General features: G+C 50.2%; 1 protein-coding gene across 1 annotated transcript in view; it reads left to right on the top strand.

The window, feature by feature from the left end:
- The window catches only part of adgrl2b.1 (adhesion G protein-coupled receptor L2b, tandem duplicate 1), a 61634-nt gene extending 53072 nt beyond the window's left edge, over window positions 1–8562 (top strand). Inside the window, 6 exon segments of the mRNA XM_078099877.1 lie at window positions 42–133; window positions 932–1100; window positions 1648–1776; window positions 2589–2685; window positions 3597–3722; window positions 6620–8562. Of these exon segments, the coding sequence (XP_077956003.1) occupies window positions 42–133; window positions 932–1100; window positions 1648–1776; window positions 2589–2685; window positions 3597–3722; window positions 6620–7521 (1515 nt within the window). The 3' untranslated portion in view covers window positions 7522–8562.
- The last annotated feature ends 7918 nt before the right edge of the window (window positions 8563–16480 follow it).

The raw sequence follows: 16480 nt of genomic DNA, 5'->3' as shown, positions 1-16480 counted from the left end.
GCGGCGCCTCTGTTAATCCTGACGCGGGTGTGTTTTGACAGGTCAACGTCATCTTCCTGGTGGTCACCATGTGCAAGATGGTGAAGCACTCCACCTCCATGAAACCCGACTCGTCCAGGCTGGGGGGCATCAGGTGAGGGGCGTCAATCTGCTGTGTGTGTGTGTGTGTGTGTGTGTGTGTGTGTGTTCTGCTTCCCCTGCGTAATATTGAAAAGCCACATTTGACCAACACACTCATTTGATTCCCGCTCGACTGAAAGCATCATTTTCCACGTCTTATTTTGTTGCCTCTTGAGTTCACGTCATGACGCAGGTTTAAATTGCCTTATTTATCCCTTCAGGACTGCGTTTCCGTTCCCTCGCCGTTTACGGGCTTCTCTTTGGAAGACGCGTTCACGTACCACATGTACACGTTTAAAGATGGTGGAAAAAAATGTGGGGAGGGAAGAAAAAAAAGCCCCCCCCACCCCCCCTCCTTGTCTTTCCGCTTCAAGTGGGCTCGATTTAAAAAAAGGTCCCTGTCCGATTCGGCGCCGGGCTTCCTCTACCAACGAAGCGTTTGGGGGCGGGGCGGCGGGGGCGGGGGGGGGACATGTGGCCGCCGGGAGTTTGTTCCTGACCAAAGCAGAAAATGAGCTCATTAATAATCTACCAGCAACCCGCCAGGTGGCAACTTGTATAAAAAGATGAAATGTAATATTCAGACCACATCGCACACGGCGCTGAGCGGCATGTTGGCTCCGCCCCTCTCAGCGCATCAAGGGGCCTCCGTCATTCGCTGCAAAGTTATTTTATTTCCTCCCGACTTTCCTGGAAGAAGCCGCTGCGTTCGCGCGTTCTTAGGCCGACTGCTCCGAGGGGGGCGGGGTTATTATCGTTGTATCCGCCACGATGCCCCTCGTCATCCTCGCTCTTCCTCCCTGTGCCGCAGGTCGTGGGTGTCGGGCGCCTTCGCCCTCCTCTGCCTGCTGGGCCTCACGTGGACTTTTGGCTTGTTCTTCCTCAACGAGTCGTCCGTGGTGATGGCGTACCTCTTCAGCATCTTCAACACCCTGCAGGGGATGTTCATCTTCATCTTCCACTGCCTCCTGCAGAAGAAGGTAGTTGTTTAAATCAATAGTTGATTAAATCAGTTGCTGAAGAATTGATTTTAAAAGTTCTGAAATGTGAGGATGTTCTGTTTTTTCTTTTACTTTTGCGCTAATTCAATTTTCTTAGATCTTCGGGGAGGAAAAATATATAACTTTGAAAACCCCCGATTGTATTGACTTCAATTAGTCATAATTGATTAATGAAACTACAGTGGAGTCATTTTAATAACATTTTTGCTATTGTTTCAGTCACATGACCTTTGGCTCAGGAAAACAATAAAATGATACATGAAGGAAATCTGTATTCCAGCGTTAATGAAAATCTCTAATCTCTGCTAATCTTGTTTTGCGACACGTGCGATACCCACCTGTCATCAGACGCTGTTATTGTCCCAGTCGGCATTTACACAGCTGTCAGCCGGGTGGCATTTGACAAAGATCAGGGATTCACATCCCCCCCGCGGGGGGGCGAGGGAGGGGGCCGAGGGAGGGGGGCGAGGGGGGGGGGGGTCGTGTTTCTGTGCCCGGTCCGTCCTGATCTCCTGTTCCTCCGCAGGTCCGCAAAGAGTACAGCAAATGCTTCCGCCAGTCGCAGTGCTGCGGCGCCCTGCCGGCCGAGGGGCCGCACGCCGCCGCCAAGGCGGCCACGTCCCGCTCCACGGCGCGCTACTCGTCTGCCACGCAGGTACGCACACGCACACACACACGCGCACACGGTTTAGGAGCTTGTAGAAAGGTTCCCTTCAATTTGATTCCATGTGTTGGTGGAATTAGTTTTCATTTTTCTTAATTCTTTAAACAGGAAGTGAGGCGAGTTTTGAATTGCAAAAGAAATCCCGTTAAAAGAGCAAAACACCCTCAGTTCATTCTGAGCTGAGCGCACAAACAAAACAGGACGCTGACAAGAGCAACGATTGTGTAACGATTCACATCTGATCCCGGTTCAGTCTTCCATTTTAGTGCAGCTCGCGCTCTTTTTTTAAACCTGAAGGGCCACGTTGGTACTTGGATGTACGTCCTCGGGAACAAATGGCCTTCAGGCCACAGAGAAGCTGGACCACACTGTGGATTCTGGTCTTTAGAGAAGCCTTTCAGTAGAGAAATCTCTATAGAAATATCTATACAGATATATATATGTTGGACTGCTACTATCATATATGATATTGTGCTCACTCTGAGACTAATGGTCTCTGAGGTCTTGCATTGAGACCTCATGAGATCTATCTGAAGAGCTCTTTCGGGGATTCGTGAGCCGACCTTTCAAATTAAAAGCTGCGAGATCCTCTGCGTGTCCGTGTTTGGATTTGTTTGGCGCGCGTGCGACCGAGCCGGCCGCCTGCTGGAGGTTAAATCTTTCATCCAGAGTGTAGCGCCACAAAAAAAAAAAAAAAAACCCGCACACGCAGCTCCTCCATCAGACGCCCGGAACAACAACAACAACAACAGCGGCGGCACCACGTTGAGTCCTGATCAATGGCCGCCTTCTCCTCCACCCAGAGCCGCATACGGCGGATGTGGAACGACACGGTGAGGAAGCAGTCGGAGTCCTCCTTCATCTCGGGAGACATCAACAGCACCTCCACGCTCAACCAGGGTAAGCCACCTCTTCTTCCACCGCCGCCGCGACGCACGCTTCAATGGATGGAGACCCGATTTAACGCTGCGCTTCTCTTCATGCTGAGCAGCAATAGCAAAAAGGAAAAGTGTTAAATGCTGCCTGGGTAGCAAAGTTCACAGCACGTCTCCTGCACCTCCCTCCCCCCCCCATCCCCCCCGCCCGGGGCGGATCTTCTTTTAGAGGCGAGGAGCTGCACAGGGGGGATGAGGGGCGACGTTTAGTGCGGCTGATGAGGTCTGGAGTTCAGGTCGTCGGGATGGAGGTGGAGGAGACGAGCAAAAGTCGGGCCGCGAGGTCGCCGCCGGTTTTGGGAGCGATCCCGATTATCTGCGGCTGCAGACCGAGCCAGCACAGATTTTTGGCTGTAGTTATATATATATATATATATATATATATATTTTTTTTTAAACAGACATGCCAGCGCAAAGGTCCTCAGCGATCCATCTAAATGGCCGAGGGTTGTTATTACATTCTCGAGGATTTACACAAGCAGGCCCAGGACGATGGGGATACTGTATTATTCATGGCAGGCCGACCAGACATGTTATGTCTCGTGTCCCGACTGGATGAGTTTGTTTAGAAGGATTTGTTTCACGTAAACACTGCAGCTGATTGCGCTGCTGCGCTTTGGTCAACACTTGGTCGCGATAACACTGTTTGTCAGTCACATCACATGACTGTTTGGATAAAGTTTCCAAAGGCCGCTTTGTGTCCCTAATTGAAGGCAGGCGGACCGTAGGTCGTTGATATTTTGCGGGGTCAGATTCTGCACGGCGGATGTCGGTGTGGACGGATGCTCAGGCCCGAAAAGTACCGCACCTCCGACGCGGTTTTCCTCACCTGTTTTCTCCCCTTTTGTGTGTCTCTCTCTGTTCCTGTTGTTCCAGGGATGACTGGCAACTACCTGCTGACTAACCCTCTCCTCCGAACCCACGACACTAACCCTTATAACAACCTGCTGGCAGAAACGGTGGTGTGCAACACCCCCTCTCCACCGGCCTTTCACTCCCCAGGTGCACGTCCACCCTCTGCTTTTATTCCTACATTGATTTGTGTGTGTGTGTGTGTGTGTGTGTGTGTTGAAACTTGAAAGGCAGTTTAGAAATACACTCATTGGCTTCCTGAGGGTGAGTAAGGATCGAGAGACGGTCGATGCCACTCTCATGTCTGTCAGGGCAGCAGCCAGTTAGCTTAGCTTAGCTTAGCATTAACACGGGGAGCTACGGGTCACAGAATCTACCTAGCTGCATCCAATCAACGCGTTGCCGCTCGTTTGTTCCGCGCGCGCGACAACGGGAATCCGAGCGTTTCTTTGGCTCTTGGTAGTTGCTAAGCAACACACGGAGACTCAAACAAAGAGCCGGCGGAGCCCATTTAACCACTTCAAATAGCGGATGATCACATTTAGGACTGGGGGGGGAATAAAAAACCCAAAATAAGATTTAATGAGTATGTGGGTGTCCCGGCTAGGCGTTTCTACCCGTTTCCAGTCTTTGTGCTAAGCTAACCGGCGGCTGGCTGCCGCTCCAGAGTGGAAAATCAGAAGTGAGAGTGGCACTAGTCGCCTCGTTTAACGGCTCGCCTGCAAGTGTGTTCGATTCAAAACATGAGAATCTTGACACAACACGCCTGAGAAATGTTGAATGATTCCTCCGCCTTCCCGCCGCCGCAGTTTGTCGTTCACGAGCGCAGAAGGAGATAATCATCTCTTCGGCTGAGCGGTCCTATTGTTGAATATGAGCTTTTGTGGGGTCCGACTCTCCAAAGCGCCTTTTCTGCTTCAACACTTTGACGCGCTGGTTCGGATCATTTATGCGCGCACACGTCATTTACATCAACATGTTTACATTCTTCCTCGCTTTACTTTGAATTACATCAATTTGAATCAAGTCGGCGCTGAAGGTGACCTAGTTCCTCACTGGCGGAGCAACAGAAAACCCCATCAAAGAGGAGAAAATAACCACGGCGGTGACGCAATGCGGGCGGAATCGTAGCCCTCAGATATTCCTCAGCATTTGATGATAAAAGAGAATATACAAAAACAGCAGCAGCGCAAAAAAAGCCGCGTGCGATGAGAGCGTGCGAGCTGCAGCCATCGCAGAGCGCTGGGCGCCGCGAGCACGCCACACGCGCCCGTTAATTAAGCGGGGTCGCGACCGCACAACGTCAGCACACCAGAGACTCTTCTCTTTTCTTTTTAAAAAAAATATTATTCTCCTGATGCTGAAATGTGTTCAGAGCGCCAACGTTTCCCTGCTCGGTCGTCGTGGAAACGACACGCTAACATACACGCGGATGCAAAGCGGCCCCGCGTTTAAACGCCGGAGCCGTCGCCCTCCTGGGGGAGGACGAGCGCGTCCAGATGTGGAAGGGGAACACCTCTGGTGGATCCGCGCTGGAACGCGTCCCAGAGTGCAGCGGCTGTCCACTCGCTCCAGACGCTACCTGGCTGCACCCGTCGCCGCATGCGCATAAACAAGTGACAATCTGGATGGAGGGTTTATTTAGAGAGGTGTCTAATAGTCTTCCAACACCCGTCCATCACCCGCCTCCCCCCCCGCCCGCCCCCCCCCCCCCATCACCCCCCCTCCTCTTGTTTGCCCTCTGCTCTGCTCACGCTTTTTTCTTTTTTAGAAATGCTGTGATGTTGTTTCAGAGCTTCTTCAGTTGTTATAATTCTTCTTTTCTGACACATTTGTTTGAAACCTAAAACTGCAGATTCCTCACACCCCTCCCCACCACACACACAACACACACACACACACACACACACACACGCACACTGTAAGAAGTCACACATTCACTTACAGGCTCACATTGTACCCAATAAAGTAAACCCTCATATCAAAAAACAACTTCACTGTCATCAGGCTGCACAAAATACTCCACTGTGTGTGTGTGTGTGTGTGTGTGTGTGTGTGTGTGTGTCCTGTTCAAATTCTGTTGGAGTGAAAAAAGAAAGGCAATCATACAATAGGATGCCGAAGCCTTCCTGTGCTTGCTGCTGAGCCCTTTTCGCCTGCTGAGTCCAGGATTCAGGCGTCCTTCATCCGTCCTCCTCTTAAACTGCTAAACGCGTCGTCCCGCATCCGCCGACCACGACGCACCACACCGGCTACAATACGGTCAATAGCGAGGACACGAGAGTCGGGGCGCACTGAATCCGGGCTGGATGTTTGAGGCTTTGAGCACTTTGCTCTTATTTCTGTGATTTTATTGTTTTCTGCTGCAAAATTGAAAAGAAGCATCTGTTTTACTTTTTTTTGTTTTTGCACATCAGCTGTTCTTAGGCCAGATAGCCTGAGCAGACACACTTGATGTGAGTGTTGGCGAAGTGAGTCGTTGCACCGTGCCTGCCTGTCGTGGTGTGTGTGTGTGTGTGTGTGTGTGGGGGGTGTCGCTGTGCTCGGGGGGGGCAGAGAGGTGTCTGGCCATCTGTGTTCGACATTACTCTTTTGCCTTGCCTTCTTTTTAACAGGTGGAATGTTTTATTCATTGTTTATGTCACCAGCTTGCATCCATTTATTTATTTCACGCCCCTCCTCCCTTTGTGCACGCCGCCGTGTTGTTGTTACCTGTAGCTTGCTGCTGTGCCGTGTTTTTTAAGTTCAAAAGTCATCTTTTGTTCTCATTTTCGACAATATTGTTCAGGATAATCTGATTGGCTTTGATGATTTTCAGGCATAATGAGGGAGGACGTGGTGGAGGGCGGATTGGGTTCGCCTTAACGTGTCTTAACATTTGCATTAAATTAAAATCAACCCAGAGATCAAAGCGTGCCGAGTCCTGAGCAGTATCGAGTTGTGTGTGTGCGTGTGTGTGTGTGTGTGTGTGTGTGTGTGGTGATGCTCCTCAAAACAACACGAACCGCAAACCGCATCTCACGCACTCTTCTCGCCTTTTGTTGCAGGACAGCACTCTCTGAGCAACAGCAGGGACATCAGCGCCATGGACACCCTCCCCCTCAATGGCAATTTCAACAACAGCTACTCCCTGCGAGACGACACCTATGAGAGCGTCCGCGCCGCGGGCGACCTGGGGGGCCTCCACCTGGACGACGTCGCCTTCGAGAAGATGATCATATCCGAGATCGTCCACAACAACCTGCGGCCCCGCGGGGGCCCCAAAGGCCGCGACCACCCGAGGGAGCAGGAGAGAGCCCCGCCTCCGCAGACCAGACTGACAGTGGGCCGGGGCGGCGGCGGTGGCGGCGGCGGGAGCGGCAGCGAGGACGACGCCATCGTGGCGGACCACGAGGCCGCCTCCCCCCGGAGGGGAAGTGGGAGAGGAGGCCACGCCACCCTGGAGCTGCTCCTGCACCCCCACCACAAGGAGGTGCTGGAGGCCCCCCTGCTGCCCCAGAGGACTCACTCCCTGCTCTACAGCGCCCAGAAGGCCCCCCGGCGCCTGGAGGGCCCGGGCGGCTCCGAGGCCGTCACTGCGGCGGAGGACGCCGGCTCCAAGTCGCCCGGCAACAACAACAACAACAGAGACTCCCTTTACACGAGCATGCCCAACCTGAGAGACTCGCCCTCGGCTTCGCCGTACCCCCCCGACGAGGACGGGGAGGAGGAGGAGGAGGAGGAGGACGCGGACGGGGAGCAGCTCGCCTCCTCCTCGCCGCGGAGCGGGAGCGAGGACGCGTACCACAAAAGCATGCCCGAGCTGGGCGACGGGCCGCAGCCGCTCTCCTACTACCACATCAACCGGGGCACCAGCGACGGCTGCATCCCGCCGCCCGGCGGCGAGGGCTGCGCGCAGGAAGGGGCGGAGCCCGCCGACGGACAAATGCAGCTCATCACCAGCCTCTGAGCGCGGGGACGGCCGCGTAGAGAGAGAGAGAGAGAGTCCGGCTCCGCACTCCACCCGCCCCTTCCTGTGAGGACAGGAAGTGAAATGTTGTTGGGGGGGAGGGACAATGAGCAAAGACACGACTTTGTTTGTTTTTGTTTTCTTTTCTTTGCACACGGATCCCCGTCAAACACAGGAAAGACGCGGCGGGACGAGCGAGGACCGTGAGAGCTGCCGGGACGGAGCGACGGCCGGGGACGAGGCACCGAGGCTTCTCGGTTACCGTCGAAGAATAAAAAATAAAAAAAATACTTCAAGCAAAGAACTTTGAAACTCCGGACGTATTCTCGGGGGACTTTGCAGAACCAGGGTCTTTTTAGTCACCGAGTCCAGAATAGAAGTCAGTCGGGACTGTAAAGTTAAGAAACCACTAATTCAGACTCAGGCCTTATATTTTCTCTATTGCACATTTAACTGTTGTCAGAGTAACAGCTAAAGAAAATATATTTTGCTGTACCACTAGTGTAAGAATGAAAAAAAAGGAAACGGCAACCAGTCAGTAGTTTCTCCCCGTCGGTGTAATGCGATTCTTCAGACGACGTTCATCCAAATGGAACTGTGCTTTTTGCTCTCACACTTGACTCGTCGTATTATGTTTGAATAAGAAAACAAAAAGGAGCGATCCATATGAATTCATGCTCACGTCTCTGCTTGTGAAGTGCTTTTTGCTTTCATGAATGATGAGTTTTTGCCAGTCGTGTATTTGTTGACACCGGGCCATGCGCAGATTTGGAGTAAAAAAAAAAAAACGTTGCAAGAAATTGTCAGGTTTGAAGACTTATGTTCACGAGGATATCGCGACATATTTCATCCTGTGACTTTAATTAATTTATTAAGTGAACTAAAGTGAAAAAAAGAACATGGTTGGAAAGTGTGAAAAGTTGTTGCAGCACTGATTTGGTTTGTTTTCTTTCTTTTGTAAGTCCATCATCATCAGCTGATATTTAATTCAACTCCTGTTTGATATCAAATAAATGTGAAATTTCTTTCTTGTTCTCAGAAGTTTTTTCTCTTTATTTGTGTGTTAAAACAAAACTGCCATAAATTTGTTACTTATAACAAATCTCAAGAGACCAGAACTAAGAACCCGTGTGAAATAAAGTGCTGCAGAGAAAAGTCCTGAAGGCTCGTTTTATTAAACGGTCCAAAACCCAAAGGTGATTTAATACCTTTAATAACCAAAGCGATGCCACGATGCAGCAGCGTGATACTCGCTGGTTTTATTGGGAATTATCTTCATTAGCAGATTAACACACATCTAGTGAAGATTTACAGCAACAGGACAGAATTACATCTAAATGAACCATTTTTTACTTCAATGACTGAATGCGTTTAAAGGGAAGAGTTTAAAGCAGAAGTGATTGACACGCATCGACTGGTTTGACTAGTGTAGTTTGGCCAGTTGTCGCTAGAAAGATCCCTTGAGTTAAAAGTTTAAACGTCCAAAATTAGTTTTATTTTTAAGGAAGTTTGGTTGTTTCTGTACAACAAGATATTTGAAAATGTCCCAAGCTGTCAAAGTCGCTCACTCACTTGAGTGACAAGAGGAAACCGCTTCATCGCTGCTGCCAAACTCGCGTGTGGCTTTATCGTTGTTTAAACATTAAGGCCGTCAAATTCCCAAAAAGAACTGTCGATATGACAGACGGAGCTAAAAATACTGTTTGTTTCCGTCTTTTCTTGATGAGATTTTAACCTTTAAAAGAAAGTCAAGTATTCTCTTCTGCTGACGAATGAACTTGTGACATCAATAAGTTCTCACACTCCCAAAAACAAATGTCAAAACTCTAAATCCAGTTTGGCCCCCTGCGGTTCGCGTGTGTGTGGAGACGTAGCAGCTGAGGAGTGGCACCAGTAAACGGGTCTGACGGCCCGCGATGGATCCCAGTTACAGAACAATCATCTTGTGTCAATCACAACAATAGTAAATTCATTATGACACGTTTTCATTTTGAGAAGTTGTGACAGCTGCCGCTAACGCTTCCCCCGGCGTGGAAGCCGCGGCCTTTAGCCGCCCAGGCGGGCGAGAACGCACTCGGGCCGCAATTATGCAAGTTTACAGAGATTCGCCGTAATCGCTTCTGATCGATGTCTGGACCGTTCCGTGTGCCGAGCGGCGAGCGGAGAGGAGGCTCCCGTGGAGGATTTAGCAGATTTAGTGCTGTGACTTTCCAACTGACCACACACACACACACACACACACACACACACACACTGAGCCGCTGCAGTGTCCGGGTGGTGCACTTTATTAGTTGGAGCAAGGTGCCAGGTTGCTGTCAAGAGCCCTGACGAGGGAGGTGAGGGGGAGGGAGGGAGGGAGGGAGGGAGGGAGGGAGGAGGCCCGAGGCAAAGCTGTGGATCCACCGCGTCTCCCCCCGCCTGGTTGTTTGAACATCGGCCTCTCGGTTTACACGCCGACGTCCCAGAAGGCCGCGGAGGCGGAACGCCGGCCGCCGAGTCCTATACGGGTTTAATGCAAAGTCGGGGGGTGGGGGTGGGGGTGGGGTTGGGGGGGCATGTGTGATGTCACCGTTATCATAACAGCCCACAAATCGTGATGGGCGAATGCGCCGAGCTCCCTTTGTACAGCGCGAGGATCGCTTTTGCATGGTGCATATATATTGGTTCATTACCAGTAAGTCACCTGTGCTGTGTGCTCCCCCCCCCCCACACACACATCCTCCCCCAGCCCATTATCTTAAAGAACATTGGATTCTGGAGTGGAACGATATATAGATGATCATTTCCTTGCCCCGGTAACGGGATCATCTTTAAGGCTTTTTCTTTTTTTTAAAGTTAGGTAAAGGCACAGAGAGGTGGCGAAATGCGGCAAAAGGCGACGGGACGGCTTGATGGGGGGGGGGGGGGGGGGGGGGCTGCAGTGTTCTTTGTGTGTGACGCGTGAGGGCGGGTACGATCGAGGCGTCATGAAGTGAAGGTTTGTCCCTCTGAGACACGACGTGGCCCCCCAAGCATGTTCCCCTCTACGTTGACTTTACTCCAAGTGGAACCATAATTTACTTTGAGGTGCTCCGAGAAACTTTCATGCTGTGTTGACTTTGGCAGCGAGTGTGAGTGTGTGTGTGTGTGTGTGTGTGTGTGTGTGTGTGTGTGTTGGGGGGGGGGGTCGGTGTTCCTGAGCTCCGTGTTTCCTTCAGAAAAACCTGTGATTTTACTGCTGCAGGCGTCTGACAGTCTGCTGCGTTCGGGTCCTGGTCCTCCTGCGCCTCCCTTCCCTCCGGCGGCCCGGTAGCGCGGCCCGGGGCCCCAGCAGCGTGCTGTCTGAAGCAGCTTTAGGAGAAGCTCTGCTCATGCTAAAGGGGGGGGGGGGGGGGGGGTAACTCCACGTTGGTGATATAGAGGCATCTGTTTTTGAATAATCGCTTTAAAAGCTCCTCACTGGGACTTTAATGAGCATCGCGCTGCATTTACATTTTTATTGAGGTGATAAATCCGGCGAGAGGAAGGTTTTCATCTACGAGCCGACACACTTTTCAGAGCCGGAGGTGGGCGACCAGCGGGAACCTTCCGGGTCCCTCTGGGTCCCCTCCGGGTCCCCTCCTCATCCGGCTGGGAGGAATGCAGGCCGTTCTCCCCCTCCAAAAAGATCCTCCGCCCTTTGACCGCCGTTACCGCGCGCGGGCCCCCGATGGCGTCGTAACGCCGCGCGGTCGCCCGAGAAGGTCGTCAGAGTTTGTTCGGAGATGAAAGCGCTTCACCAACTCGCCTTCTGTCCGTCGGCAGTCGGGGGCAAACGGAGGAGCGGCGAGGTTCGGTCCGAGAAGACGTTAAGCGTGTTTTGGTTTGGGGTCTGTTTGATGTCCCGGCCTCTGGAGGTCTGGACATTATTTCATGTCCATCATCAAAAAGACATCAAACAAGATGCTGCTTTCAAAATCACATCAGAGAGCTCGGGCCCAAAACGCGCGCGCTCGTGTGTGTGTGTGTGTGTGTGTGCGCTGCCTAAATGTAGCCCGTGTACTCGTGTGTGTGTGTGCGTGCATATATATATTTTCCTACATAAATTATCCTGAACTTTGATCAAAGCTTTCACGAGTCAGCTGTTTGACCTCCTGCTTAAACAAAGACATTATCGCCCATAATGAAGCGGCGCTCTGCTCAGCGTGGAGGAAAGGGGGGGACGGGGGGCGGAGCTCCGGGCAGGTCGCTCCTCGTTGACCTCGGCTCACTTCACGAGCTCTTCTCCAGCAGAGCCGAGCGCCGGCTGGAAGCAGAGCTGGAACACAAAGTGCCTCCTCATGCCGTTTACTTTGCAGCCATCGACCAACGGGCCCATTTGGAGAAGCAGCCCCCCCCCCCTCCCCCGGTGGGTGGGTTGGGTGGGCCTTTTCCTCCACAAACAAACGCCACCTTGCTTTACTTCTCTCAGTGGGAATGTTGGTGAAGAAGAAGAAGAAGAAGAAGAAGAAGAAGAAGAAGAAGGCCACTCACTTAAACTGTTACCCACAAATAGTGATGAATGATGATGGATCATAACTTCATAATCGTATGTTAGGAGACTTTAGTTAATGTGCCACTGTGGGAGTTCACAGCTGAGCTCTTCCTGAAGCTGCCTTTGGGCTACAACGAGAACATGTAATACTTTTCATATGTAAACATCGTAATAAATCTGCATTCGTTGGAGGCCCACAGGCTCTGTTCTTCGCCGTGACCATGAAGTGGTAAAGGAAGCCCGGCGGTTTGTCCTCTGAGCCAGCGAGCACTTTTCACTGCCGTTTCTGACAGGCAACAACTCTGTTTCTGCTGTTCGGCTCAAACTGTGTCGTGTTGTTGGCAGTTTCCAGTCGCCACCAGGACGTCAGGCCGCTTTCATATTCCTGCGCCGCCATATTTTTTCCTTCACCTCGACATGTTGCCCCAGAACGCGCCGTTTGGAATCGGCTTCTCTTTCTGTCCCGTTTGTCGCATAATCTCTTTGTTGCCATTAACGTATTTTTAAGTGCGCCGTAAATAAAAATAACTTTCTCCTTTTGGCGCCTGCACTTTGTTGTGTTAAACGCTCGTTAGCTCATCAGCACCAGCGGCCCGACGGAGAGCGCTGGCTTCCTCCCCGACGCCAACAAAGAGGCCTATTATGGGAGATTAGGACTCCAGGCTTAAAATATGCTCCAGAGTCCTCTTTGAGTTCAGCTGACTGAGGCTTGATATCATTTTCTGTTGCGTTGAGGAAATGAAGGAAGCAGAAGGCGAGCGTTCCAGAGACGGGGAGACGGGGAGACGCTGCGAGACGGACGAGCTGCAGCAGCGATGTAGGAAACACCGGCGCCGACCTGAGAGTTGGGCCCAGGAAGCCCGTCACACCGCCACGGCGCAGGAAACGCTCCCCCGGGGGGGGGGGGGGGGGGCGGGGGGGGACGCCTTTCTGTCGGGGTCGTCTCTGTTAAAACAACAGCCATGCGTCCCCCCCGACAGACACACGTGACGTAGGACGGCTATTAGCCAGAGGAATGGTTCCCCCAATTCTGAGAAATTGCTCCCACGGTTCTGAATCCGTTGGAGACAAAAACGTAATGATTGTAATTTAAAAGATACCGGACGGCGAGGGAGGGGGAGTGGGGGGAGGGGGGAGGGGGGGGGGGAGATTGTGAGAATAAATCTCAGTGAAGCGAATCAATGAAACACATGTTGAACATAAAGAACGGCGGTTTTTTACTGCATCGCGCCGCTTCAATGTCCCTTTTGATACGCGACTCACATTGTCGGCTCAAATAAATCCTCGGTGAGAAATAGAGATTAATTTTGCTTGCAGGCTGAAAGTTGTATACTACGGAGTATAAATGTTTTATTCAGCGGTGTGTCACGATGATAATTATTACTCATTCCCACAGATGTTTTTCATTCAACCGTGGAGCCGTTATTTACACCGAAAGAAAGTCACCATTTTACAAACACATCTGTACCTATTTTACATTTCCAACTCATCGCGTGAAAAAAAGGAAAACGGGCCGAGCGTGGAGAGGCGGCGCCGACTGCTAACGTGATTACTTTTTATAAAACGCTGTTTCAAATTTAAAATGCAAAGCAGGATGTTGTAGTAGTTCGGTCGCTGAAGTGATTTTTTGGTTTGGCAGCGTGGCTCTCCGTGCTTATTGCGTTGGCACCGTGCAAAGCACAAACTGCAGGCCGCCGTCTTTGACTAATGCTTTATTGAATAGGCTTTTATTCACAGCTAATTTACTTACAGTTTATATAATTACCCGCCCTGGATGTACCGAGCCTCGTGTGCGAGTGGGGAACAGAGGTACAATTACAGTAGCATGTGGAGATAATTCTGAAAGTTAGATAATTAATGTCACGCCAGAAAAAGTAATTCAAAAGGTGCCCCGGGCAGCGCTTCGTTGGGCCGCTGTGAGAAATTGAAGTGACGCGTGTTAAGAAAGAGGAGAGTCGAAGAAAGGTTTCGCTTGAGACGCGAAGCTACGGCGAGCTGAGCTTCTGCGCGCGTTTAATCATTGCTTCCTCGTAGCCGCCAGATGACCTTCGCTACGGATTACATACGCACAGTTACGTATTTCATCAAAATATTTGGTTTGGGAGTCGAGACGGACACACGAGCCACCCACAAGCACGCAAAAGGAAGTCTGGAGCAAAATGTAACTGAAATGTTTCACCGTGACATTTGTTTTGGGAAGTTTTTCAGCTATTTAGAGAATGTGAAATAGGAGTAAACAGTGTTTCTCCGACTTATAGTGACAACAAGAAAGAAGCTTCTCAGCTGTCCTTCAAGAATTCATCTAAAAGCTTCTGCAACTAATATTTGTGATTTAACGTTGGAAAGGTGTTTAAAAACTTCATTCACAGCTTGTTGCATTTCACGTTGTTGCCTTAAAAAGCTTTTTTAAGGTCCAATGTGCTGGAAGAGTGACGTAGTTTGATCATTTCTCCTGTTCAAACATCATATTGGATCTACAGGCCCAGCGAAATCTGCCCCGTGTGACTTCTCCTCAACTGGAGTTTATTTCCACTTAACGTTCTGACCTCGTGTAGCGGCGACTCGGACGTGTGACCCCGACGACGTCCCGAAGAAGATCTGGACTTTGCACTTTGGTCAAAACCTTCCTGGCTGCGGTTTTAGCTGAAAAAGAAAACTGCTGACGGGCGAGAGCGGCGCCTCCGTGGGGGCGCCGCTCTCGGAGAACGCGAGGGGTCCGCCGTCGGACCCTCTTGATCTTCTCCTCCAGCCGCTCCGTGGCTGCTTCCACTTGTGAACGACTTCATGAATACAGAATCACAGCAAAAAGCCGGCGTGGCCCCACGTTTCCTGGATAGAAGAGACTTTCGAATGTAAGAATTGCAACAATGGAAATAAATAATAAATGCGAGTGCGAGTATCTGCTTCTGTGTTGTTCAGACAGAAGTCCTCTTTTTGCATTTGTGCGTAGGAAAGAAAAAAAACGTTCAGAAGCTGTTCTGCAGAAGAATGGGCGGAAAAAAAGGGAGATTTTTGTGGAAAGTGACTGTGAGCTGCACTCTGTGTTTCCCCCCCAAAACCTCCACACGTCTTTCAGAGGCCCGGAATCATGGGTTCGACATTGAAGAGGGAAAACCAGTTCGTTGAGTCCTCCACAGCCCGGTTCATAAGCCGGTTACTCCGAGGCACGAAGAAGAAGTCATATCCTCGGTTTTGGCAGAGCAAAAAGGGTGTTTTCAGTAAAATGCACGAAAACCTCCCACCGTGTCGCGCTATTTGCTTTCTGTGTCTTTCTTCATCGCTTCGCTCGATCAAGAAAGGTCTTCACCGGAGACCCTTTAAAAGTCCCGACAAAGTGAATCTTCTCTGTTGTGACGTCGCCCGAATGCGACGTGTAAATAAATACGAGGAGCGCAGCGACGGCAAAGAATGTGGAGAGAATGAACAGTGGCGCTCGTGGCCATGAGTGTCGCATTCACCTCTTCTAACACCTCCAATTCAAGATGAATAACTTTATAATTCACAAAACAGGGTTTCCTTGACATGGAAAATGTCAAACTATCACGCCAAAGGCTAAAAATGTTTTTTTTTCTATTCCAACCCACAAGAATAATCAAATGCATTATTGCACAATAAATGTATTTCAATGGCGGGTTTTTTTTTACGCAAGCTGACCCTCTTATCTGAAAATTGGTCCATCATTCCTGAACGTCCTTCAAGAACTAAATCAAATTAAGCCTGTGTACATTCTGCAGCAAAACAGTCAAGGCCATAAGCTAAGCTAAATGAATAAATAAGTAAACGGCTACCTGGAGCCTTCAAAGCACTCTCTTGTGCAAAATCTTTTCTCAAATGAGCCTGCTGGAGCAGCCGGTCTCTCGTGAGGGACTTTCATCAACATGGAAGCCGAGTGAGAGGAGATGTGCAAACACAGACGTGGGATCCACGTTAATTCAAAATGAGAACGCAGCACAGATCCTCTGAGCCGCTCGCATGACAAAAAGACTCCCGTTGGAAGGTTATTTTTCTCAGTCAGTCAACTTCCTCAATTATTTAACGGGTATTAGACTGCTTTTAAAAAAGGAATAAATAAATGATGCGGCGTGTTTTGTGGAGATAAAAAACACCTGAACTTTAAGTCTACTTGGAATTTATTGTCAATGTTTTTTTGATGGTTTACAACGCACTTTATACGTTTATTAATATTTTCGTATTAATGTATATAATAAGTATTCAGTTTAAAAAAAATCCAAGACACATTTTGCCTAATTGCGGATAAATACGGTAATAATCACGTTAATTGTGTGTCTAACATGGCCTTAAAAGTAGCCCACATCTGACTTTTCTCTTTGCACAGGCAAACAACGCAAAAAAAGAAAAAAGAAAACGGATTAAATGGTCCAACAGGGTTGTTCTTGACCCTTTCTTGATTTTCAAAAGGTATTTCTTGTTTTCCCTGGTGACTTTTTGGGGGGTAACTGTAGTTAA

Source organism: Gasterosteus aculeatus, chromosome 3 (assembly GCF_964276395.1).
Source record: "Gasterosteus aculeatus chromosome 3, fGasAcu3.hap1.1, whole genome shotgun sequence".
In the NCBI taxonomy this organism is placed as follows: Eukaryota; Metazoa; Chordata; class Actinopteri; order Perciformes; family Gasterosteidae; genus Gasterosteus; species Gasterosteus aculeatus.
The sequence above is the reverse complement of the archived record's forward strand: the minus strand, read 5'-3'. Positions and strand labels throughout refer to the sequence as shown.